General features: G+C 45.5%; 2 protein-coding genes across 3 annotated transcripts in view; one reads left to right on the top strand and one right to left on the bottom strand.

Annotated features, from left to right (window-relative positions):
* Nucleotides 1-11,469, bottom strand: part of dennd1a (DENN/MADD domain containing 1A) — a 31,874-nt gene extending 20,405 nt beyond the window's left edge. For both annotated transcript variants that reach the window (XM_078270864.1, XM_078270865.1), the window contains exons 1-14: nt 11,328-11,469; nt 9,469-9,533; nt 8,750-8,793; nt 6,692-6,741; nt 6,274-6,393; nt 6,111-6,180; nt 5,298-5,378; nt 5,123-5,176; nt 4,512-4,622; nt 3,280-3,380; nt 1,810-1,855; nt 1,599-1,700; nt 1,368-1,493; nt 213-314 (exon numbers count right to left, since the gene is read on the bottom strand). In XM_078270864.1, coding sequence (XP_078126990.1) covers nt 213-314; nt 1,368-1,493; nt 1,599-1,700; nt 1,810-1,855; nt 3,280-3,380; nt 4,512-4,622; nt 5,123-5,176; nt 5,298-5,378; nt 6,111-6,180; nt 6,274-6,393; nt 6,692-6,741; nt 8,750-8,793; nt 9,469-9,533; nt 11,328-11,344 — 1,089 coding nt within the window. In that variant the 5' untranslated portion in view covers nt 11,345-11,469. The remainder of the gene's footprint in view (nt 1-212; nt 315-1,367; nt 1,494-1,598; nt 1,701-1,809; nt 1,856-3,279; nt 3,381-4,511; nt 4,623-5,122; nt 5,177-5,297; nt 5,379-6,110; nt 6,181-6,273; nt 6,394-6,691; nt 6,742-8,749; nt 8,794-9,468; nt 9,534-11,327) is intronic.
* Nucleotides 11,470-16,771: 5,302 nt separating this feature from the next.
* nek6 (NIMA-related kinase 6) overlaps nt 16,772-26,347 on the top strand; it is an 11,743-nt gene continuing 2,167 nt past the window's right edge. The window contains exons 1-8 of the mRNA XM_078272126.1: nt 16,772-16,853; nt 21,778-21,876; nt 22,985-23,125; nt 23,751-23,813; nt 23,964-24,074; nt 24,243-24,351; nt 24,478-24,585; nt 24,987-25,081. Coding sequence (XP_078128252.1) covers nt 21,799-21,876; nt 22,985-23,125; nt 23,751-23,813; nt 23,964-24,074; nt 24,243-24,351; nt 24,478-24,585; nt 24,987-25,081 — 705 coding nt within the window. The 5' untranslated portion in view covers nt 16,772-16,853; nt 21,778-21,798. The remainder of the gene's footprint in view (nt 16,854-21,777; nt 21,877-22,984; nt 23,126-23,750; nt 23,814-23,963; nt 24,075-24,242; nt 24,352-24,477; nt 24,586-24,986; nt 25,082-26,347) is intronic.

The following is a 26,347-nucleotide window of genomic DNA, read 5'->3' on the forward strand; positions in this document are numbered from 1 at the left end:
CAGTCTGTGTGTGCATGCATGTGTGCGTGCGTGCGTATGTCTGTATTTCTGTGTGTGTGTGTGTGTGTGTGTGTGTGTGTGTGCATGTGTGCGTAGGTGTGCATGCGTATGTGTGAGTGCGTGTATGTGCGTGTGTGTGTGTGTGTGTGTGCGTGTGTGCGTGTGTGCGTGTGTGCGTGTGAGCAGTCTGTGTGTGTGTATGTGTGTGTGACCTGTTTGAAGAGCTGCAGCTGGATGGCGTTCTGGAGGAACGGTCTCATGGCGCTGGATCGGTGGTTCACAAAGGTTTCCTCGTTGAATGTGATTGGCTCTCCCTGTGGGTGCAGGAGAACACAACAGCTGTCACAGTGATGGCTGACTCCAACACAGTCAACATGTCATAGCGAGGGGTGCAGTACCAAGGGTTTGGACAGAGCCAGGCTCACAGATAACGGGCACCACGCTCTCTGCTAAGCAGGCTTCTTCATTAGGCTCGGAGCACAGTGGGCGTTTGGTGTCATGTGACTCTTCTACCGCACAAGATGGACCGATCGGTGGCGCCCACTCAGTCAAGAAGAACAGACTGTTATAATGGAGAGCTACGAAGACTCTAAGAACAGTTCACAGCACAAAGCAACACTACTGCTGCAGATATGGCCATAGAGGAATGCTGGCAGAAAAAGACTCGTGTAAATTCATAAGTGAATATATTTATCTGACTGTAACGTGACAGCTGCTCACTCTACAGCGCTGACACTGTCCCATCATGAAGGGACAGTGTCAGCGTCTTCCTCTGGCGTGGCCCATCCAGCACACAGGCTAATGAGTCAGCGTGATGTCAGCACTGAGCCCGCCTCCTACCACCTGCCTAAACCACACCCACATCCACATGACTTTCACCAGAATAAACAACGAAGTTCTATCCCAACAGTGTGAAAAACACTGGGAGGTCTGCGTTGCCATGGCGACTCAGAAACTCTGGCTTCAGGCTCAGCACCGCTCACTAACACACTGATCTGGCTCTTTCCTGGTGAATGCTAAATCAGATTTGCCAGAATGATCGACGCAGTTAGGTCTAGGCAAGAGGAGTGGGGATTGGTTAGGGTTGGGGTAAGAATACCAGGGTTAGGGTTGGGGTAAGAATACCAGGGTTAGGGTAAGAATACCAGGGTTAGGGTAAGAATACCAGGGTTAGGGTTCTACGCAGAATAAGGCGGGCCACGAGGCATGTCCTTTGACGTCCACACGTCTAGCGGATCTGATCTAGCATCTACCCTCTGTCCCTTGTGAAGGACGGCACACCGTGTCACTCACAGGAAAGGATTGATAAAAGTGCCCCCCCCCCCCACTCTGTCTGTGTTCCCTGCTGCTCTACAGGGCGTACTGACCGGCTCGATCTGCAGAGCGTTCCTGTAGCTGCCGAACAGTGCCGCCTGGCTGCGGAGGAAGGCTCGGGCCACGCCGTCACCGGTGGTTGTAGAAACCTTCCTCAGACGACTCTTCAGAGAGGAGACCTGCGGGACATGAAGTCACAGCGGTTACGACAACACGTTCATCTGGCAGTGTTCCCACCCCGAGCGCTTCTCTGGGCCGGGCTATGCTGCGCAGCAGTCCCTCACCACGTCGCTGGGCAGGCTCTGCAGGTCATCGTAGGGGCTTTCCAGGGTGTTGGTGTCCACGTTCAGCAGCACCACATCATCCAGAGCCATGCCTCGAACTTTCTACAAGCAACACACACACAGTCAACTCAAGTCACAGAGTCACCAGGATACCATTATAAACCTGTCAGTAGCAGATGAAGAAGGGTTTTATCTGCTGGATGACACCCACCTCCATCAGGCTGGAATGGACTCCGATCAGGTAGGGCATGGGGGCGCTGGAAGAAAAGAGCCAGTTTCATACAACAGTTAGTACCTGAGACTCTCTCACAACTCTAAGCATTTAATCTAGGATTCCTATCCTAAGAGAACATTGTTTTGATTTCTAAATGCAGTTAGGAAACATGTTTATGTAATGCCAAACATCCTAAATGTCATCCTGAAGTGAGATAAGAGGTTTCAGACTTTTGTTTGTGTAGCGAGGCCTGCCTTTCTCTGCAGCGGAGCTCAACAGAGGGACACTACCTGAGAGTTTCTCTTATTGTTTATGTCTTAACTTTAGCCCTTTAAATATAAAAGCATCACAGCATGCAGACTTTCTCAGACAGGTTGGGACATCCATGCTGCCTACCTGCCCAGGGACTTCAGAATGTAAATGTATTTTAAGACATTTAAACTACAGTTACTGTGGGGCGGCTTGGTTTGAAACTAAAGGCTCTGACACACCAACCCGACGGCCGACCGTCGGCAGACTGATCAGCCTCCCAGAGTTGGTCCAAAAAGTTCCTCGGAACACACCGAAGCAATGCCGACTTCTGTGCGTGTGCGAGACGTAACACGTCTCCATAACAGCAGGCGGCGCTAATCTGTATTATCGCCCAGAAAAATGAAAACCGGCAGCTGATTGGACGAACGCGTCACGTGGGTCTGGCTGCTCCCGGATTTTACAACCGGGCATAATGGCAGCTCGTTTAGAATACGATCTCATATTTTACAAATATAGTTCAGCGAAACGTGTTTCTGAAAACATTTGAAGAGAGAAATAGGCCGTGCAGTTGCTGAATCTGTCTTCATTTCAGATCGACAAAGGTCAGTTTAAAAGATTTTTCGTCAGATTTTGAGAGACTCTAGTCACGCTCATCCCGCTCGTCATTTCCGTGTTAGCTCTCCACCAATCAGATGGGTCATTGAGTCCGACTGCCCGCCCTCCGACCCAGCAAGTCAGGTCGGCCCAAATGAAGGCCGACGGCTCCTCCGACTGACGACAGCACAGAACACACCAAACAGACTCAGGTCACCGACCTCGCCAGACTGTCAGACGGACGATAATCGGGTTGGTGTGTCAGGGCCTTTAGACGTAGTCATATTTTCAAATCTCCAGTCAGCTTTTAGCACTGACTTAATGTAGGGCCCTATGGAATCTGTCTTTAAATTTTAAATTCAATTCCATCCATGATTGTGTTATCAGAAACTATTGGGCTCTCCATTAACGCTGCCATCAGTCTGGGACTGGCTCCAGCTGGGCCCTCTTCAAAAAAACACAACCGGGCTAAACTACTTTTCTGGGGGAAAGCCTGCAGTGCATCTCTCCTGGGTCCTATACAAGGTTAATGTTTCATTGTCCCTGCTTACATGACATTACATGACATAACATGACATAACATTACATGACAATAAGATGCCATGCCGTGTGCATACTGACCAGCAGTAGTCCAGCAGATGCGGCGGCAGGACAGGGATGTACACGTGCTGCCAGTGCATGGGATACAGCATGGCTGTGGAGCCATGGACACACGCTGTTAACTGTGGACAAAGACAAAGTGACAAACACATGAGGGGTGATGTCACATCATTCAAACAGCAATTAGAAAACATATGAAATATTATAATATATGATAAAATACATTTATGTTTTTAAAGCAGACATGAGTCTTTTATTAGTTGGCCAAGTCATATGAAGACCTCACATTTCCTTTTGGATATTATAATAAAAGATGACGTTCTGTCTGGCTTTGGTTATTGATTTGACTTTGTTTTGCATCAATTAGGCCTCAACGACATGGGAAGATTATCTAATTTTACCAACATGTGACTAGGATTTAGTATCTAGTCCTTATCCTCCTATATCTCTTTTAATATTATTGTGAATATGAATCTAACTGATCTCCTGTCAGTAACAAAAAGAAACAAAGAAAGCCTTTCCAGAGAAGGCAGAGGGTAAACGCTGTGGTATCTAAGGACTCAACGTGGTATCAGGACTTCGCGTAAACATACACGCCAACTTTCTTAAGCCAAGTGGCGTGTTATCTGTACGCATTATAAACTATCAGCGTGTATGTCTACGCTGTAGACAGCCGACGTAAACATACACGCAACGTGGCACTTTCTAAAGCACGTGGTGTGTTATTGCGAGACTACATCACATGTGAGTTTTAGGAAAACAAGAAATGGACTAACGGTTGGGTTTAGGAAAAGAAAACCAGGTTGGGTTCAGGAAAAGAAGAACAGGGTTGGCTTTAGTAAAAAAAGAAAGCGACGGTTGAGTTTAGGAAAAGAAGAACGGGGTTGGCTTTAGGAAACGCCACACGTGGGACACAAACCCCGGTCTCCTGGGTGAAAGTCCTGTGTTTGACCCATCCTCCACCCCGGCCAACCTCCCTCCGCTGCGATTTGGCCTTTCATACTACTCCCTACGGCGTCAATTCACACGCAATCCCAAGGTAATGTAACTCCATGGAGGCCAAACAGCGTTGTTAAACACGCTAAAAAGTGAGTATGCGTCTTGATAACAATAATATTGAATAATAATAATGATAATAATGGCATTCGAATTAGCGTGTCATACATATGCCACTTCATGAGATGAGTCTGAAGGACTGCTGAATACTGACAGACTGACACAGGGCTGTGGGAGAGAGAAGGAGCTCTACTTACAGTGCTTAGTTTGCTACAGCAGATGAGGATTCGACGTTCATAAAGCATACTAGCGTACAGATGAAGCATGTTATTGACATCTACTGCTACAAAGTACTCGGTTAGGTTTCTCTGCAGGGTCAAACACAACAAGAGAAAAACAAATCAGAGTTAGTTGTTGGGTAAAGACCAGTGAACCAGGATTCAGTATGATCAGAGATCTCAGTATCAGCTCAACAGATATGTATTACTTCAATCCTGGGCTAGTGAAGGCTGCAAGAGCAGCATTCTCATACCTCATAATTACAACATAGTAGATATAGCACTTGCTATCTCATTATTACCAATTATAAGGCCAAAAATATCACTTTCTAGATCAAACACGTGACTTAAGACTTTCAACACTTAAAAAAAAAAAGTCAATCAATTGATGGATCTATGTGCCGTGTGTATGCGTGTATGTGTGTGTGCGTGCATGCTTGTGTGCGCGTGTGTGTGTGCATGGGTCTGTGTGTGTGTGCGTGGGTTGTTTGTGTGTGTGTGTGTGTGTGTGTGTGTGTGTGTGTGTGTGTGTGTGTGTGTGTCTGTGTGTGTCTGTGTGTCTGTGTGTATGTGTGTGCGTATGCACTCACATTCTCAGGTATGCTGGGCAGTTCCCTGATGTCAGGCACAGTGAAGAAGGAGTGCTGCAGGAAACAGAGAGCAGAGGGTCAGTAAAATCCAGAGAGGTCTCCTCTACTAGATGCATGGTGCTGCATCAGAGCAGTGAGTGTAGGAATCATCCTCCAACCAATCAGAGAGACTCACCACGCCCAGATGAACCGGGACGCCAGGCTCGGGGACGGGCAGCGTATGCAGGGACACCAGGAACTCCTGCCACTGGCTTTCCTGAAACATTCACAAGATTCTAAACCCACGCACTGGCAACTTAAAAAAAGACGCATTACATCATTGTAATGCCAGAAACAGAAACACAACTCCACACAGGTAAGCCCAGTTCCAACCAAAGATTCGCAACGAGGCGAGTGTAATCTTGCAACTATTGGCAACGCGTCGGTCTGCAGCGTTCTTAAACCTACCAGTTCACACCAACAAGACGAGACGAGACGGTATATGATCTCCATAGCAACGACTCTTTGGGTGAAAACTCGAGCGAAAAGAAAGATCCTGATGAGAGCGGACACACAGCTACACTTTGGGTGAGAAACGTGACCTGTGGTGTTGTCTAATGTATTTTAGTGGGTATACTGTACTATATAAATATATGGATCATAATGGACATATCATAGTGGGGGCGTCTAGGTGTCCTCCCCCGGGGAAACTTTGAGCGTCAAAGACTTCATTTCCTGCATTCTGATAGACTTTAATGCACCAATTTATGGTGGAAATCCCTTTATTTAGCCTATCGAAGGAAAACACAGATGACAATTCAAAATATATCAAAAATATAATGTAAAGTATGTTGTTACGTGTCATTGGGCATTTTTAAGTGGGTCTATGGAAATCCTGGAGCTTTCTTAGTGGGTATACTGCGTATACCTGCGTATCACGGAGACTACACCACTGAATGGGACCCAACACAATGTCCCAAGGAGGGGATGCGTCCCCGCCAGGACTCACCTGGCCTTTGATGGTGTAGTCTGCGAGGACATTCAGCAGCTTGTAGAAGACTTCAAACCAGGGCAGGTAGCTGAGAGGACAGAAACACAGACATTCATTCATTATTTCATGAAACGTATTCATTACTGTGCGTTTCTACCATAGACTGTACGGAAACACTGACCTGAGGATGCAGTAGCAGGTGTGAGCGCCGGAGGAGAGGCGACAGAAACCAAATCTCTGTTTGCTCTCGATGTCAGTCAACACAAAGGTGAAGTTCTGACCCACCTGGTTAACTGTCAGACTGCAGACGGAGAGAGAGACAGGGAGTGTGTGTGTGTGTGTGTGTGTGTGTGTGTGTGTGTGTGGGGGGGGGCATGGCTGTGAACAGAGCTGTGGAGAGATAAGGAGCTGCCCACAGCGAGGCTCATTGACTGGACACATTCAGTGTACTGCCCCAGAGTTAACATGAGTCAGCACAAAGATTTTTCACTTTTACAGGAAAAGAAGAGAAAGAAGAGAGAGGCATTTTGATACAAAAATATATGTAGACAAAAGAAAAAGAAAAATGTCCCTGTGTGTGTGTGTGCGTGTGTGTGTACCTGTCCATGCTGAAGGGGAAGCAGAACTTGGGCACAGTCTGAAGCGTCTCCTGTGGGGACAGATGTAATAGATTACAGTGAGTAGTTATATAGTGAGGAGTTGCAGCGTTCGCCTAGACCGGCAGGGGAGGGTGTATCGCTACAGACACAGCACCCCTTCTCTTCTCTGCTTCTCTTCATAGTCATCAGATTCATCTATCAACCCTTATGGAGCTGGCTCAGGTTTGCCTTGCACCAGCTCTTATTGTAGTTATGCTATTATAGCTTTAGACGGCCGGGGGACTTCCTTTGACACACTGAGCTCCTCTCTCCTCTCTTTCCATCTGTGTGCATCCATGTCCCAGAAATGCTTGTTACTAACTTATCTCTGGGGAGCTTATTCCCCGGAGTCCTTGTGTTTTCTCGCCCAGCATGTTTCCTTGGATCAGGGTGGCACCTGGATCATGGTTGCAGCTGCTGCCGTGGTCCTGCTCAACGCCCTGCTACGCCTATTATTTCTAGTCATAGTTATCTTAATTGTTACTATAATTGCCACTGTTTATACCAACTGCTATAATTATTATGAATTCTATTTCTGTATATCTGTATCAGGGTCTCTGTGTCCCAACCGGCAGATGGCTGCACACCAAGAGCCTGAGTCTGTCTGAGGCTTCTGCCTGCTTAAAGGAAAATCTTCCTGGTCACAAAATGCTTGCTCATGGGGGGGATTGTTGGGTCTTTGTAAATTATAGAGTGTGGTCTAGACCTACTCTACCTGTAAAGTGTCCTGAGATTAGCCTGACAAGCCTGACCCACATCCAGATGTTGGGTCTGGGAACTCACCATTGACAGGGCTCAATCCGAGGGGCGGGATAAACGGTTGTCTTTCAAATTCCCTCTGCACTCATAGCCAACCAGAGCAACGCTAGTTGATAGATTCAACTTTTTCCGTATCCGGTCAGCAAAACTCCCAACAGAGAATGACTCCAAGTCTTCCAGAGTCGCGGCCAAAGCCGATTCCAAAGACCGCTGTTCACCAGCAGCAGCAGCCATCTTCTTTGTTTTCAAGTAGAAGGGAATTCACGCGGAACCGTCGCAACTCTGCCGTCATTATGTTAAGCCCGCCCACCGACTATATACACGATGTGATTGGCCTGACCAGAATTTGTTTTTCTCGCAAGCCAACGGAGAGTTGCTAGACGACCCTGGCTGCAAATGACATTTGCTGCCGCTAGGGTGGTCTAGATTTCTAGGCTATCCTGAGATAACTCCTGTTATGATCTGACACTGTAAATAAAATTGTATTGACTACAGTCAGCAGACAGCAGGGACATATGGCCCAGTCCCTCTGGGACATACTGCCACTAACAGAGCCAACAGCAGGGACACATGACCCAGTCCTTCTGGGACACACTGCCACTAACAGAGCACACAGCAGGGTCACATGACCCGGTCCCTCTGGGACATACTGCCAATAACAGAGCCCACAGCAGGGACACATGACCCGGTCCCTCTGGGACATACTGCCAATAACAGAGCCCACAGCAGGGACATATGGCCCAGTCCCTCTGGGACATACTGCCACTAACAGAGCCAACAGCAGGGACACATGACCCAGTCCCTCTGGGACATCCTGCCACTAACAGAGCCCACAGCAGGGACACATGACCCGGTCCCTCTGGGACATACTGCCAGAAACAGAGCCCACAGCAGGGACACATGACCCAGTCCCTCTGGGACATCCTGCCACTAACAGAGCCCACAGCAGGGACACATGACCCGGTCCCTCTGGGACATCCTGCCACTAACAGAGCCCACAGCAGGGACACATGACCCGGTCCCTCTGGGACATACTGCCACTAACAGAGCCCACAGCAGGGACACATGACCCGGTCCCTCTGGGACATACTGCCAGAAACAGAGCCCACAGCAGGGACACATGACCCGGTCCCTCTGGGACATACTGCCACTAACCGAGCCCACAGCAGGGACACATGACGGGTTAGAGTTTACATTCAAGGACAAGAAAACAAAAAAAAAAAAAAGAACTGATAAATAACACAGCGAAGTCACTCTAACCTGCTCTGTGTAGTCCTCAGGATACTGTCTCCGCACCTCTGGCCCTGTTAGAGAGGACAGACAGAGGACAGGACTGTTAGAGAGGACAGCTTCACTCTGTTGCATTATGGGAGAAAGTTTTGTTCTACTTCAACACTCGACTGTATTCCTCATGTTTTAAGGTAATAGCATCTTTTGGAAGTAATTCATGTAATCATGCGCGCATACATTTCATTCATTCATTTAAATATCTAGATCTATAAGGCCACAAGGTTCCACATTTAACAGCAGAAGGTGAGACAGAAGAAGATTAGTGTGGACATTCGACAGGAAATTGTGAAATTCTTAGAAATACAACGACAACCTCAGCAGCCTGGAAATGAGTCACACGTTGCAACATTTATGACTCATAAACTCTTCCATCCAACCTGTGTGTGTGTGTGTGTGTGTGTGTGTGTGTGTGTGTGTGTGTGTGTGTGTGTGTGTGTGTGTGAGATTTAATGAAGAAAAAGCATTGCTCTGCACCTTTCATGCCTGTTTGCAAACATTACTTTCTAATCTGAGGGAAACACTGTATTGTGTTAAAATGATATATATTTAACACATATGTTGATGTAATATATGTATTTATTGTATTTCTGTGTCTTTGTATTATTGTTGACGTGTGATAACAGTTGAAATGCACCCCGCCCTGACCCCGCCCCCCCCAAAAGAGAAGCTGTGTGCGTTGAGATACTCACCGGCGCTGTGTGTGCCTGGGTGGGCCACCTCCACATACAGCTCGAAGGTGGACTCAGGGCTCTCCCTGCAACACAGCACACAGGACACTGAGAGGGGGCTCCAAACCACACACATGGATCATTCCCACTTAAACTCTGCTTTAGTTCACACTTTTCTACAACTCAACCCAATAATCTACATGCTGATGTTTGGCCTGCAACAACATAAGTTTACTAAGAATCAACATGCGCCACACAGGGTTGGGACCCTCCCTAATCTAAAACTTCAGCCATCAGGGAGAAGAGTCCGTGTGCGGAGATGTAGAACTAGAGATGGTCCGATATCATTTTTTGCTTCCCCGTTACTGATTCTGATACCTGAACTTGCGTATCAGCCGATACCGAGTACCGATCCGATACCAGTGTGTCATATATTTTATTATGTTTTAACAGCTGTATACTACTATCCCTGTATGGATGTGATATTATTTATCTTTGTTATCGGTCTGGCTCAGGTTAAACTCTTTGTGTATTGTAATACCCCAGAACGTTCTTTTATTCTGCAGTTTGACACTCAGTTATAACGGAAAAAGAACGTAAATAAACTACTTTAACGTAGATCTTTAGGGCTTTATTACGTGGTATCGGATTGGTGCATAAACTCCAGTACTTCCTGATACCGATACCAGCGTTTTAGGCAGTATCGGAGCCGATACCGATACTGGTATCGGAACATCTCTATGTAGAACCAACAGACTTCAGTTATCCTTTATCCCAACCTCTAACAAGCTGCTGAACTCCAACAGGAAATCTTAGCAAAACAGAGCAAAGTGCAATAAAAACACCAGCACCTTTTGCACTTTAATTATAACAGTCACTTTTTAAGATCTCATACTGTCTGTAAAGTCATATGTGTCCTTCCTTTATGTCCCAAAGGCTATTTAAAAAAAAAAAAGTTTTGTCCCCACCGCCATCACAGTGCTGAACAAACTGTAATACTGCCACCACCACCTCAGTTGCTTTGTAGTTTTCACATTTGATGTGTCTATGTGGGTGACCTAATGTCATTTTTTTGTATATGTGTTGTTGTGCTATGGAACATGAAAAGAAGATGTGTGGAAATGATTATCCCTATGGGACAATAAAGACTCTATCTATCTATCTATGATGCTCCGTTGCTCTTATGATCTTATGTTTATTTCATGTTTATTTTAGAATGTTTTTTGTGTGAAGCAACAGATTGTAGCACTATGCCCAATACAAATTCCCCCTTGGGGACTATAAAGTGTATTTTATAATCTATCTATCTAATCCCCACATGTGTGTAGAGCCTGTAGACATCAACACTCCTGACCACTGTGTCTAATGTATCACTGTCTCTTTGCTGCTCAACAGTGCATGGCCTCATGAAGACCTGTACAGTAGTCAGGGACGTTGTGATGGTGCAGATGTCACAGTCACTTTCCTACCATTATGATGACATATCAAGAGCTCATTATACACATAAAACCAGGGACTAGGATGCCCCAGTTCACCGACAGCTGGAGTCAGACTGCTGGGAGTCTGCAGCGTCTACATGATGGAGCAGAGGAGTGATCTGACAGAGGTGTTATGTTCCAACATCTGGAGGCTGCATACACACACACACACGCACGCACGCACTGCCACACACCTCTGCTGGACACACCTATGGTACAGACATGTCTCATCTTGTGTCTACTTGTTAGCAGACCAGAAGAGCCACCTGAACGCTTTGTGGAGTCAGTGTTTTTAGCCTGTGTCGCAACAAGTCCAGCGGGCCTACCGTTACTCTATCTCCCCTAGCAGAGGCTGCGTTAGGCGGGCTGCCGGGCCGCGCGGCCGAGGGCGGACACTCTCACCTGATTCGGGAACCCATCCTGAAGCGGCGGCGGGCAGCGGAGTCTGTCCGGAGCTGTGTTCAGATGCTAACCTGATGCTAAGCTGTCACACAGAGCTACACACCGCCATGTCTGTCTGCGGTGACGCGGAGATCACGCTCCGCGCCGCGCTGAACCATGGGACATTGAGTATATTGTAGCAGAGCCGTCGGTCTGTAGACTGTTCCGTGTAAAGCTACAAACTACAGCTCCCACAATACTGCTCAACACCATGGGCGGGTCGGCCGTTATTTACTGCTCCTGTAGTCTACCATACTGTGCGTGTGCGTGTGTGTGTGTGTGTGTGTGTGTGTGTGTGTGTGTGTGTGTGCGCGCGCGTGTGTGTGCGCGTGCGTGTGTGTAAGGATACATGTGTTGATTTGAGTTGTATGGCTGATACCATTTCAGAATCAGAAAAGTATTTATTGCCAGGTAAGTAGCACGTACTAGGAATTTGCCTTGGATAATGGTGCATACATAAAAACATATTCAAACTATGAAATGAAATAAACAATAAAAACAGAAACAAATACATACAGGCCTACAGATAACTATTTAACAAAAAAAGAGGCTTCATGGTTTTAGTGCAGGATGTGGTGGGGGTCCGGCACCTTGTTGGTGAGGCTGACTGCAGAGGGGAAGGTGGGGGAGACAGTTTGTGTCTGGGGTGAGAGGGATCAGAAACAATCTTTCCTGCCCGCCTCAGTATCCTGGAGGTGTTCAGATTACAGCCAATCACCTTCTCAGCAGAGCAGGTGATACACTGCCGTCTGCCCTTGTCCTTGGCAGTGGCAGCAGTGTACCAGATGGTGATGGAGGATGTGAGAACAGTCTGCCCTTGTCCTTGGCAGTGGCAGCAGCGTACCAGATGGTGATGGAGGATGTGAGAACAGTCTGCCCTTGTCCTTGGCAGTGGCAGCAGCGTACTAGATGGTGATGGAGGATGTGAGAACAGTCTGCCCTTGTCCTTGGCTGTGGCAGCAGCGTACTAGATGATGATGGAGGATGTGAGGACAGTCTGCCCTTGTCCTTGGCAGTGGCAGCAGCGTACCAGATGATGATGGAGGATGTGAGGATGGACTCAATGATGGCTGTGTAGAAGTGCACCATCATTGTCTTTGGCAGGTTGAACATCCTCTGCTGGGCCTCAGTAAGATCACTGACATCTGCCGACCAAGGTCTTCTTCCTGTACCGAAATCTCAGCAAACCAAAGGTGACTGCGTCTTCAGAGTGGCTGCTCCCACCCACTGGAACAGTCCTCCCCTGGTTATAAAAATGCAGCCAGTCGATGGTTTTAAGAAGCTGTTAAAAACGTGTTTGTTTCATGTGTCCTTTGTCCTGTAATGTGTGTTGTGCCTCCTGGATGTTTTTTTTTTGTTTTATTGTTTGAGTGTTTTACTTCTGTTTTCCTTTTATTTTCTAGTTTTTATTTTACCATTACGTTAATGTTTGTTCTTAGCCAAACTACTTCCTCCCGTTTGAACTAATGTTCCACTGTAGCTACAGCACTGTGGAACCATGGTTTTGAAAGCTGCTTTATAAATAAAGTTTACTTACGTCAAATGTAGACATAGAGATCACTTGGCTGCCCAGTGACAGGACAACTAAATGCAATGGAAAAGACCACTTTGCTAAGATACGCAGGTCAAACTGCAGACAGACTGTGAAATGTGTTAAATCAGACAAAAGAGAAAGTGTGTCTCCTCCAAGCCAATTAACAAACTTTTCCAAGGTGCTCCTACCAGGAACGTTTGCATTTGAATGCTAAAATATGGATAGGAAAAGGGAACACAGAGGCAGAGTTCACAGTAGTCTCGCATAGCCAGACCTTCCTCCGACAATCGTCTTGGGCGGTGCTATGCGCCGTACAGAGCCACGCTGCAAAATAGCCTCGGGAAGGAACTTGTTTTGGTGGAAAGTTCAAAAGTTGTTTAAAATTCCAACACAAAGAAAGAGGAAGGTAATGGACATCAGGCCAAAAACGGCGGAATTCCCAGCGGCAACGAAGCAAACCCGGAAGTGGAACGTCATGGGATATAGACTAAGTTCACAGTAATAGGAGAGCCACTGGAAAAGTAGATCAATAGTAAGAAAACTGCTATTGAGCTACATGTGCTGAGAGTGGGCAAAAACATATCCACAGTCACAGACTTCAGATGTCTCAAACTGTCAAGGGGTTGGTAAACTGAACACCAAGCAAAACAGTCATATTGATCAGAGTGTAGCACCCACAGCACAACCCCTGAGACGTGTGCTGCTGGGGAGAAACAAATAAAGCTGTCATCAGAGGGAGATATCCAACTCCCCCGCTGTACAAGGGATGGTCAACGGTTCAGTCACCTTCAGCAAACTGGAGGTAAAGCAGGGCAATTTGACAATGACTTCAATGCTTTATTCTATGCAGCTACACCAAATGAATGAACTAGACAAGTGAAGTTTGTGCTGCTGACTGTGTTAAGACACTGAAATGTTTTACCTCAGGTAGGCTACTACTGAAGATTGATAGATAGATAGATAGATAGATAGATAGATAGATAGATAGATAGATAGATAGATAGATAGATAAATTAACTATTTACACCATTTACACAACCATTGGCTTGCTAGCACTGCCAGGCGCAAGTGCCCTTCCCAGTCGCCAGACGCTACCCTGGGCTTACCAACCCTGCAAGACGCAAAGTTGTAGTGGAAGGATGGAAGTCACTCAAACTTGCCCGCCAGACGCAAAACTGGTTGAGTTGTAACCAAAAAAAAAAATTCTTAAAGGTCCCAAAGCATGAAAATGTCACTTTATGAGGTTTTTTAACATAAATGTGAGTTCCCCCAGCCTGCCTATGGCCCCCCAGTGGATAGAAATGGTGATAGGTGTAAACCGAGCCCTGGGTATCCTGCTCTGCCTTTGAGAAAATGAAAGCTCAGATGGGCCGATCTGGATTCTTCCCTTTATGACATCATAAGGGGAAAGGTTACCTCCCCTTTCTCTGCTTTGCCCGCCCAGAGAATTTGGCCCACCCATGAGAAAGAGAGAGACATCATGGCTTTCAAACGAGCAACGTGGCAGTTGGTCATAAGGCATGGATACCTGACCAGAGCCCGACGGGTCCCGACGGATCCCAACGGGCCAGGCCGGGTTTGGACAGATATTTAGAAATTATGGTCGGGTTCAGGCAGGGCTCGGTCACATCAGCGTGATAAGACATTTGTTGTAAAATGGTGCTGCGGCTCCTTTAAGAGAGCTCATGTGTGTGTGTGTGTGTGTGTCTATGTGGAAGCTTGTCAGACGAGAGATAGAGAAAGAGGAGCAGACGTGTAAATGCGACCGGGGCAGAGTTATTCATGTTATAACGGCGGCCCTGGAGGTACCGAGTCTCCCCTGGTTTTCTGATCATGGTCGGAAACAAAGCAAGCAGTGAAGGTTAACACATTGAACATTTTGACAGCTTATTAACGTGAGCTTGTTGTCCTGATGACGTCATCTGTTGACATTTCTGAATGCCTTCCTACAGCTGCTTAATGAAAGCTTTCCACACAAACAAACCTACATGTGTCATTAGTATGAGAAAAAAATGAGATTGTAACTGAGTCAGGCTCGGGTCGGGCTCGGACATAAATATCTTAATGCCTGTCAGGCTCGGGCCGGGTTACTGCTCTGTCGGACGCGGGCCGGGTTCGGACAGAAGAATTTGGCCCGATCAAGGCCAAATAATTGGACTTTGGCCGCTGTGCCTCCTCAGTTTGGCCTTATGCCTGTAGCATATATGGGTTAATTGACATTAATTAATATGCATCATAGAATGCCTGCACTCAGCAAAAGTTGTTTCATGTTTTAAACAAAGAATAAAGATGGAGCACCATCTCAATAAAGAGAAACTGATAAAAATGCTTCTGACTGGCTAGTAGTCCTTACCTAGGTACTGTCAGGACACGCCCTCATACTCTGCTTCTGACTGGCTAGTAGTCCTTACCTAGCTACTGTCAGGGCACGCCCTCATACTCTGCTTCTGACTGGCTAGTAGTCCTTACCTAGCTACTGTCAGGGCACGCCCTCATACTCTGCTTCTGACTGGCTAGTAGTCCTTACCTAGGTACTGTCAGGGCACGCCCTCATACTCTGCTTCTGACTGGCTAGTAGTCCTTACCTAGCTACTGTCAGGGCACGCCCTCATACTCTGCTTCTGACTGGCTAGTAGTCCTTACCTAGGTACTGTCAGGGCCCGCCCTCATACTCTGCTTCTGACTGGCTAGTAGTCCTTACCTAGGTACTGTCAGGGCCCGCCCTCATACTGTGCTTCTGACTGGTTAGCAGTCCTTACCTAGGTACTGTCAGAGCACGACCTCATACTCTGCTTCTGACTGGCTAGTAGTCCTTACCTAGCTACTGTCAGGGCACGCCCTCATACTCTGCTTCTGACTGGCTAGTAGTCCTTACCTAGCTACTGAGCATGTGCGACTCCCAACAAAGATGGAACAGAAGTGAGAATCATCCATATCATATCATACCAAATTTAAACAGAAAATAAATGAATCCACTTTGATGAAATCACATGCTTTGCTTGGGTGCTGGGTAAACTCCCCACCTCCCCCCTTCTCTCCTGAGGAGATAGGGCTTTATGATGTCATGTGTTGGGGTTGCTCTCCTGTTGCTTTTGTCCCTTCTGAGCAGGCAAGCAGGTAGCAAAACGTGTTTCTACATCTGAAGATGGTTACAAAAGGTCCAAGAGTCTCCTGTGAGATCAGACTCAGACTTAAACACTTCTACTGAAGTGTCTCTTGTACTTTCTGTCAGGAAACGATGGCTCCATCGCAATAGAAGATGCTGAGTGTAGAGAGAGGGAGCTGGGATGTTTGACCTACTTTTTAACAAACACTTGTCACAACCTGACCACCACTTTACTGAGGTTACTTTGAAGTATCCCTCCTCTCATTCAGTTATGTCAGCAATCTGCACTGAGCAACCACAGAACCACAGACAGAGATACAGAACGTATATACCTGCTGGGTGATTACAGCAGCGCCACGTGGGAGCTGCAGGGACATGAACAGGACGTCCAACAAAATAAAACCAGTAAATGGAGACTGCAACCATCTGTCAATCAGACACACCTCTCACTTATTGCTATTCATATTTTTAACTGTAGTGTCCACACTTTTTTCTTATGTTGATCAGTCATATGTAGGCTATACATTGTTAAACTGTACAGGTTTTCATATCATTACAATGTTACACAGCTCTGTTAACTTTCTACTCTAGATCTTTACTTATTGTTTTATTTCACACTTGCTTTGCAATGTACACGTCTGTTTCTCAAGGTAAGCTCCAAGAGAGAGACAGAGACAGACAGAGAGAGAGAGAGACAGAGACAGAGAGAGAGAGAGAGACAGAGAGCGAGAGAGGGTATGTGTGTGTGTCTGTAGGGGAGTTGCACAACAGCAGCAGCCAGCAGGAGGGACCAGTGCTGTGTGAAGGGTTTGCAGTGAGCAGCAGCACAGAACTGACTCCTCTACAGGTAAGAAGACATTAAACCGTGACACGTTTCTAAGCTGTTTATGCTCGAGCTACCTGTTGCCGTGTACTGCGTGCTTGTGTTGGGCCACGGTTAACGCTAAAGTCTCTTTACTCAGTTTGAAAAGCTGCAAAAGCTACTTAGCCCGCAAAGCTAGCGAGCACGTTAGCATACGGCTGTGAGGACCGTATGGAAACGATGCTTCCCACTGTGGACGTTGATTGGTTCCTGCTGTCTGTGTCGGGGCAGGACGCAGCACTCACACACCATTCTGACTGAAAAGCATTGTTTGAGACTGAATTTTCCTTTCATGTCCCCTGCTCACACTATTAACATATTGTCATAAACATGTGGCGGCTGCCAAATCAGCGTAATGCTGTCTGACTGTCAGCCTGCTGAATGAAGGCATGCTGTAATCCAGACACTGAGTGACTGACGTTTAGTTCCTCTCTGGAGGCTTCTCTTTCATAACAGGAAACCAGTGCAAGACATTCATAAATTCTGCAGGTCAGTTTCTCAAAATGGCGTTTTTAATAAAACATTTGTAACCGCATTACCATTCAATTACTGCAACTTAATCACCTTTTTCTTAACCTTTTGAAGTTGGTTGTTAAGCTATTAAATACAATGTGAAACAACATTTAGAGACACACACTCATACAGCTGTGTGTTTCTGCAGGCATTACGTGAACTAGCAGCAGCATGGGGGGGTTATGAGGATGCCTGGGCATCCGAGGTCAAATATGTGGCTAAAATTAGTCACGTGTCAGCTGTGACAGGGAGCTGTGTCCTGTGGGACTGGAGGACTGCTTTGTGTCCATCCAGCAGGAAGACATGTATGTCTTCACACGTCCCCTCTGTCCTTTGGCATATTTGAGGTTTGGAAGAAGTTTCTCCAAAGTTTAAAAAAGCTGAATGCTGGGTTATTTGGCAGCATGGTAGTAAATAGAAATTATGATTTGATGAAAGGAATATGTACATTAAGTCAACTGTCACATTTGAACACTACATGTTGCAGTTATGTAAGAGAAAACTAGTTAGCAGGCAAGCACAGCATTTAAAACAGGTAAAAGTAATAAATAACTAGTAGAAATAATAATAGTTATTATAGTTATTAATAATAGGTACTGTAAAAATGGTTGAAATAGTTAGCTAAAAGTCATTTTAACAGATAAATGGTCAATTATTCAGCTTCGTTCCAAGTACTACATCAGGTAAAACCGCTCTGCGCTGGTCGTTCCATTGTTTTCCTATATAATATATTTTTCCTATATTATTAATTTTCCTATGGGGGGAGTGGACCACTCAGGATTGCCGGCGAGTGCTGCGCTCAGTCCAAATGATTTCAACCTTGACCTCTTTGCCACTGACCTTTCAACCAATTCCAGAAGCAATGATGACATATACCTAGGCTTTGCCTCTTTACTCTGCGCCCTAGCTCGCCGGTATACCGCCAATCCAACACATTCTCACTCCCATCGCGTAAAATACCGACCCTCTGGGAATGTCAGGTGCCTTTGGCGTTGTTATTGACGCTAAAAGTCTCCTTTAGCGTCAGATCTAAATGTGCTTTATCTAAACGAGCTGGGTCGGGATTATTGGCGTCACTTTTGACGCAGTTAGGTTAAGGAAAAGATTGTGGGTGGGCTTATAAAAGGGACGTTTCTGTGACACAGGACAAGAACGGGACAGTTGGGTTTAGGTAAAGAAGAACGGGACAGTTGAGTTTAAGAAAAGAAGAACGGGACAGTTGAGTTTAAGAAAAGAAGAACGGGACAGTTGGGTGAAAGTCCTGTGATGTTTGACCCATCCACCACCCCAACCAACCTCCCTGTGGGAGCCCAAGCATCCGTATTTGTATTTATTTCGAGTTGGGAGTGAGAACAGGTTGGCCGATCATGTGTAGCGGTTTAATCGACCCATTTACCAGAACTTTGAATTGTGGACTGGAGGAGGAGGGCTGGGCTTCAGTTGGACCGGTTGGAGAACAATTTAGAGAGTTGATAATGGTCAACATTTTAATGCCATTTTTGAATGTCCACATGGCCAAGCCTTCCATGGGAGAGAGATCAGATCAAAAGCAATGTCCAAAGAGGTTTGGAATCCAGTATATTTTGATGAACTCTGCAGAGTACTGCTGCATATGCCAATTAATTTGTATAAAGCACCAGAGGGTGAAAGTCTGATAAATGTTCTCAAGTGATGTCACTCGAGGCAGCGTTGGTTGAAGACTACAAGTTTGAAAAGTCAAAAACATCTGGAGGGGTGGAGATAGAAATAAGTCCATAGCCTTCTGCTCTGCAGGCATTCATGGAATAAAAAAGATGACTGTCTGAGATTGTCTGTTTTGGAAAGTTACAATTGTTAGACGCAACACTCCCATTTGGGATGTCAGAAAGGTGTGGGGGGGTTAGGGGGAGGCTGCAGAAGCTGCGTGTCAGACACTTTTGTTTGAAGCATGCTGGCCCGTCAGGTTTTGGAGGTTTGACGACTTGTCACTGTTCTTTGTTGGCCAGTCAGTATGGCAGTGTATGCAGCTGACATCGTGAGATGTCCTCAGGAAATGTCAAGTATTCATTTACTGAGAAGAATGACATCATTCTGTTGAAATAGCTGCTGAGAGGAGAAATGATACGGTGAGGTGTGCGCAAATTGTGGAAGAGCCGGTTTAATCAGTCAGTGTGTTTATCTGCATTTTAAAAACCAGATTATATTCAGGTTTTTAGGCAGTACCCCGGTTTTCCCTTTAAGCTATGTAAACACCTACCCTGGTTAAAATCAGAGTTCTCATCCCTATGTTAACCGACATAGATAACTCCTTCTAATATTAATATTTGTTCATGTATACACCTTAACCAGGTAAGCTCAGGCTACACATCTACACATCTATGGGTTATGTCTGCCCCTCCCCACTGCTATGGTTTTTGACCCGGGAACTCTTTGCATCGGCTGATAGTTTTCCAGTAAAATGTGCTTAATGTTCCTTTGACTCACTTGAAGTTTGTTTATGGTGTTATATCTCTAACTGCAGTGGACTCGTGACTAACCATCCACTGCAGGGGGCTGAAGTATATGCCAGCATGCTTTGGGCAGGAGGCAGTGTACACCAGTGGATCCCAGTGTTAACGCAACATATTCATGCTCACAGTCACACCGAGGGGCATCTAAGAGTTTAGAAAAGTAGACCTTGTTTTTTGGTCTGACTCATTGTAATGGACCTCCCTCCTATTATTTCTTTGGACATTTCTGTAGAATTTCTGAGTGGCTCAGAGCAGTTTTCCTTGTGACAGGAAGAGGAAACAGCTGCGAGGGTTCATGTAAACATAATGTCTGAAATGAGGGTCGCTAGTGCATGGTGAACTGAAAGCACTCTTTAGGATCTGGCTTCAGTCATTATTTCTTCCTGGTATTATTCTGGATTTGGAAAGAGAGGTGGGGAAGTGTAACCAAAAAAATGCTGAAAACCTGATTTAAAAACCTCCCCAAATAAAACACAAGACTACATGGCTGGACAGTGTATGGCCAAGGTCATTCATTGTGGCTGAATTGTTAGAGGGATAGTCAGCGGTGTGTAGAACATGAACTCCTGGATATTAAATGTTCATGTGTAGTGGTCCCAGGGATATATTGTTGTGTACTGAAGCAGCACATCACATGACATTAAGATATGTTTGAGGACTGCTTTGATTTGATGAATCCATGCTATTTTTTTAACAACTTATATAGTATATAGGCTCTGTTTCTTTAGGATTCCACCGTGTTGATCTTTCTCTCTCTTTAAACAGAACTCTGTTTTAAATGTTACAGTTTTCTGGCTGAGACATTGTGTAAGAGCCAGCCATGGTAGAAGAACACCGCTGAAACACTGAATTTCAATTCAATTGCAATTTTATTTATAGTATCAAATCATAACGAGTTATCTTGAGACACTTTACAGATAGAGTCAGTCTAGACCACACTCTATAATTTACAAATACCCAACAATTCCAGTAATTCCCCCAAGAACACGCATTCAGTGCGACAGTGGCGAGGAAAAACTCCTTTTTAGGGAGAAACCTGGGACAGACCCAGGCTCTTGGTGGGCGGTGTCTGACGGTGCCGGTTGGGGGGGGTGATGAACAGTGACAATAAAGATAATGGAACTATGACTAGAACTTGAGAATTCAGAAAGAAATGATGAATCTGAGCCATTAGAGTGTTGATTCCTCTGGGCTGTGAGTCAGACAGGTATATGCCGAGAGATATCCTGGCCTTGAAAGCCAACAGCAGCACAGTCCTCATCAACAGCAGCCTGCCATGTGTATGCAGCTCAGATCTGTCCCTGCGCTGTAACCTAATAATGGCAGGAGGCATTGCTAACATTTTAATGCTTAGTAGAGCCGAGGTGAGCGCAAGTTAGCACATGTTCACTCAGCTAAATGTTTAAAGCTGACTCAGCAGAGATGGGCAATAATGCTTGTAATGTTTTGGTTTCAGGAAAGGAAGCAAGTGGCAACTTGCCCTATCTTAGACATTTTCAAAACAAGTTATTAACACTTCAGAACTTGGCAAAAGTAACTCCAGAGAATCCCAGTGTATAATGAGGCTGTTTCTTCAGAAAATGTGAGTGCTACAGAGCACATTTCAAACTGTTAGTCCTTTAGTGGTTAGGGTTAGGGGGGGTAGTGTGTCTTTATGGGTTAGGTTTGTGATAAAACAAAGCGTCCAAAATGAGCACTACAAGAGGCACAGGCACAAGGGGACCATTCATGTGGAAAACCCCTCGGCACACTTCTTAAAAAACCTGATTCAGTTATTTAAAAGGCTATTTAAACATGTTAGGGTTACGTTAAAACTGTAATTCAGCCAGTTTAACTCATGTGGGCCACACTCAGCCTAAACTTCTCTATGAGTGTCAATAAAGGCTGATGTCTCTTGTGTGTTGCAGGAGGACGGGTGGGATGCTACAATGGAGGCTCAGAACATAAAGCAGCCCGCCTTGGACAACCACAACAATCTGTACAAAAGCCCTGGTCAGGAGGAACAGGTACGGCTCTGAGCAGTGTATAATTAGCCCTGTTCACAGTGCTGATAATGGAGAAAAGCTAAATGTTGCATATGTTCCATAAGATGGATGTCAACACAATCCCCCCCGTCCTTTAAACTCTGACAATCCAACTGTACGGCTCACACACGTTTCCCTACGTTTGATAAAAGCTGAAGGAACAAGCTAACACGTTAGCATACTCTGTGCTGAGTGATGGTGTGCTCGGTCATTACTGGGATCATACACACTGGGGAAATGGACAGCAGGAAACACAGTGCCTTTAGAAATAAAAGAGACTTAAAAGCAATAGTTTGACATTTTGGGAAATGTGCTGCATCCCTTTCTTGCTGAGAGTTAGATTGATAGCGCTCTCATGTCTGTACGGCAAATGTAAAGCTACACCAGCAGCATGCTATCTTAGCTTAGCATGAAGACTGGAAATCTACCACGCAGCACCTCTAAAACTCACTAACAGATTCCATCCCCAGGGCAAACACTCAGTAGCACGTAGAGCGATGAAAACACACCTTTACTGGCTAAACTAACGACTGACTAGAATGCTCTGCTTTTGGGGATTTGTACTTCGATCTTTGAGTTAGAATGATGCATACACACATACTAGTGTGGTTTTACTCATTCTCCAATACACGTCTTATGTTTGTTAAACACAATGTCAAAAAACACTCCGTCTCTGTAAAGTAGCATGCAGACAGTGGCAGAAACACTTTAAGAGACACTGATGACTACTCAGTGATGAACTAATGTTGTTAAGAATTGAATCCATCAAGAATACAATAACTGACCATGCACATAGTTGGCACTGAGTACAGCTAACTGTATTTGGGCTTCGGTTCCATCCAGGACGGTATTCCAACGGCCCGCCTTGCATACAAGTCGCCCATCACCATGGAGATCAGTTCAGATTCCTAAAAGGAAGCTAGTTAGCCTTGAGTGTGTAGTCAGAGAGGAGGGGGTGGGCTGAAGCATTTCAGCAGAGAAATAAACTGCTGCAGTGTCCGCTGTAGTCTGTTCTTTAGAGAGTGAGGTTTACTAGATGTCACTAAGCTTAATCATGCTATGTAATGCACTACATTGTTTTCCTGTGCAGAGAAGCGTGCCCAGCTGTAAGTACTGCTGCACTCTGTCCAACCTGCGGATTGAGAAGAAGATCGGCCGGGGCCAGTTCAGTGAGGTGTACAAAGCTACGTACCTGCTGGAGGGACAGCTGGTCGCACTCAAGAAAGTCCAGGTGCACGCCTCTGCTGTCTGCTAAACTCTCAACATTATTAGCACAGAGGGTGTGCTTTTATCATTGTAAATATTGTATGTATCAACAAGACTGGGGGGCAAAACTGACATTGGCATTGTGGGTACAGTATTGATGGCTTTGAGCTCCTTGTGGGTATATTGGTTGGACGTCCCAACCTATACAGTCTGTGGTACCAACATGCCAAAGATCTGTTTGAGAAGCAGTGTCACCACTACACAGTTTGTCCAGCAGAGAGTGCTGTGGAAGGTCCCACTCACCATAATTAAAAAAATGTTTGAATTACCACATTTAGAGATTCCTCATTAAAGGTGTTTGTTTAAACAAACTGAAATAATGATATTGATATTGGGCTTGTGAGGCCCGTATCGCTCAGGCTCTACTAAAGTCCACTCTATGTCATTCACATTAGAACCTGAACCATAAAAAGAAAGTTCTGGTAATCAGATACATTGGCTGATGTACTTTTTTTTTTTTTTACATGTAAAAAAAGATGTTTGGCTCTTATATTAGAGAATTGTGACCAGGAAACATTTTACAGTGAAAAAAATAGTTTTTCTAAGTTAAAGAGTACATGTGTTGTTTCCTCGTTTCGTTGTCCCCGCAGATCTTTGAGATGATGGATGCCAAGGCTCGCCAGGACTGCATCAAAGAGATAGATCTACTAAAGGTAAGTGGAACCAGCCTGTTCACTGGGAATGATTGAACACTTTTCCAGTGTTGTTTAGAGGAAACTATCACTGGGAGCTCAGCTGTACTGCTCCTATGTGTTGAAATGAACAAAGGACAAATGAGTGTTTGTTGGGTTTGTCCACTGCAGCAGCTCAATCACCCCAACGTGATCAAATACCTCGACTCCTTCATCGAAGACAACGAGCTCAACATTGTTCTGGAGCTGGCGGACGCTGGAGATCTGTCACAGATGATAAAGGTCAGGAGTCACAGACTCACAGAGGCCTCGCTCAGATTAAACACGTAGACCCAAACTCAACACATGATTCATTCGGCAATAGGTGCATTACTGCTGGAGATAGGAGCAGTGCTTTGTCCCATAAATACGCCGCACGTAGATAAGCATCGTAACCTTCCATCTGTGCAGTACTTCAAGAAGAAGAGGCGCCTGATCCCAGAGAGGACCATATGGAAATATTTTGTGCAGCTGTGCAGCGCCCTGGAGCACATGCACTCGCGCAGAGTCATGCACCGAGGTAAGCTGATGCACACTTCATCACCTCCATATTGCTATCCACTGATGTATTTATCCCTGTCATCCATCGCTCCGCTCTACCCAAACATCCTCGCATTTCATTTTTCTCTATCCGTATCCTGAGCAGATATCAAGCCAGCCAACGTGTTCATAACAGCCACAGGCGAGGTGAAGCTGGGGGACCTGGGATTAGGCCGCTTCTTCAGCTCCAAAACCACCGCAGCACACTCCTTAGGTAAAGCACATACAGTACACCTTTATACAGAACATACATACATATAAATACATGTACAATATACTGTACATGAATGTCATGTTCATGCAAAAACAATGGACACAGCTCAGCTGTGTATTTTAGTGCTGATGGTAGAATTGACAGGACTGCCCTGGTTGATGCAGCATGTCAGTCCCCCTTTCCTGTCTTCAGCTGTCCTGTCAAATGAAGGCCCGAAATGCTCCGAAACCAATCTTAAAAAATCTAAATAATGACCAAACTATTTGAAAGAGTTTTTTTATATACCTAATATCTGTTTAATGCTATGATCAGTATTCATGTTCTGTGCCAGTGTTAAATAGTTTTTCTGAACTGTTGAACAAAATGATCATTTGATTGGTGTGTGACTGTGTCTGTCCCAGTGGGGACGCCGTACTACATGTCACCAGAGAGGATCAATGCCAACGGATACAATTTTAAGTCTGATATCTGGTCCCTGGGATGTCTTCTGTATGAGGTAAGGCCACAGTCATTTGGACCTTTATTGACAGTGAAAGATTGAAATAAATGACTTCCTCACCCTGCTAGTGCCTCCTGGAGGCTGCAAAGTTTATAGCATCCCCACATATTATATACAGTACACACACACACACACACACACACACACTCTCTCTCTCTGATTTATTTCAGTAATTCCATTAAAAAAGTGAAATTTGTATATTATATTGATTCATTACACACAGACTGATATATTTCAAATGTTCATTTCTTTTAATTGTGATGATTATAACTGACAACTAATGAAAATCCCAAATTCAGTATCTCAGAAAATTTGAATATTACTTAAGACCAATACAAAAAAGGATTTTTTAGAAATGTTGGCCAACTGAAAAGTATGAACATGAAAAGTATGAGCATGTACAGCACTCAATACTTAGTTGGGGCTCCTTTTGCCTGAATGACTGCAGCAATGTGGCGTGGCATGGAGTCGATCAGTCTGTGGCACTGCTCAGCTGTTAGGAGAGCCCAGGTTGCTCTGATAGTGGCCTTCAGCATTGTTGGTCTGGAGCATCGCATCATCCTCTTCACATTACCCCATAGATTTTCTATGGGGTTAAGGTCAGACCAGTTTACTGGCCAATTAAGAACAGGGATACCATGGTCCTTAAACCAGGTACTGGTAGCTTTGGCACTGTGTGCAGGTGCCAAGTCCTGCTGGAAAATGAAATCTGCATCTCCATAAAGTTGGTCAGCAGCAGGAAGCATGAAGTACTCTAAAACTTCCTGGTAGACGGCTGCGTTGACCCTGGACCTCAGAAAACACAGTGGACCAACACCAGCAGATGACATGGCACCCCAAACCATCACTGACTGTGGAAACTTTACACTGGACTTCAAGCAACGTGGATTCTGTGCCTCTCCTCTCTTCCTCCAGACTCTGGAACCTTGACTTCCAAAGGAAATGCAAAATGTACTTTCATCAGAGAACATAACTTTGGACCACTCAGCAGCAGTCCAGTCCTTTTTGTCTTTTAGCCCAGGCGAGACACTTCTGACACTGTGTCTTGTTCAGGAGTGACTTGACACAAGGAATGCGACAGCTGAAACCCATGTCTTGCATCACGCCTGTGCGTGGTGGTTCTTGAAGCACTGACTCCAGCTGCAGTCCACTCTTTGTGAATCTCCCCCACATTTTCTGAATGGGTTTTGTTTCACCATCCTCTCCAGGGGTGCGGTTATCCCTATTGCTTGTACACTTTTTTTCTACCACATCTCTTCCTTC

This window comes from Sander vitreus, chromosome 16, assembly GCF_031162955.1.
Source record: "Sander vitreus isolate 19-12246 chromosome 16, sanVit1, whole genome shotgun sequence".
Classification (NCBI taxonomy): Eukaryota; Metazoa; Chordata; class Actinopteri; order Perciformes; family Percidae; genus Sander; species Sander vitreus.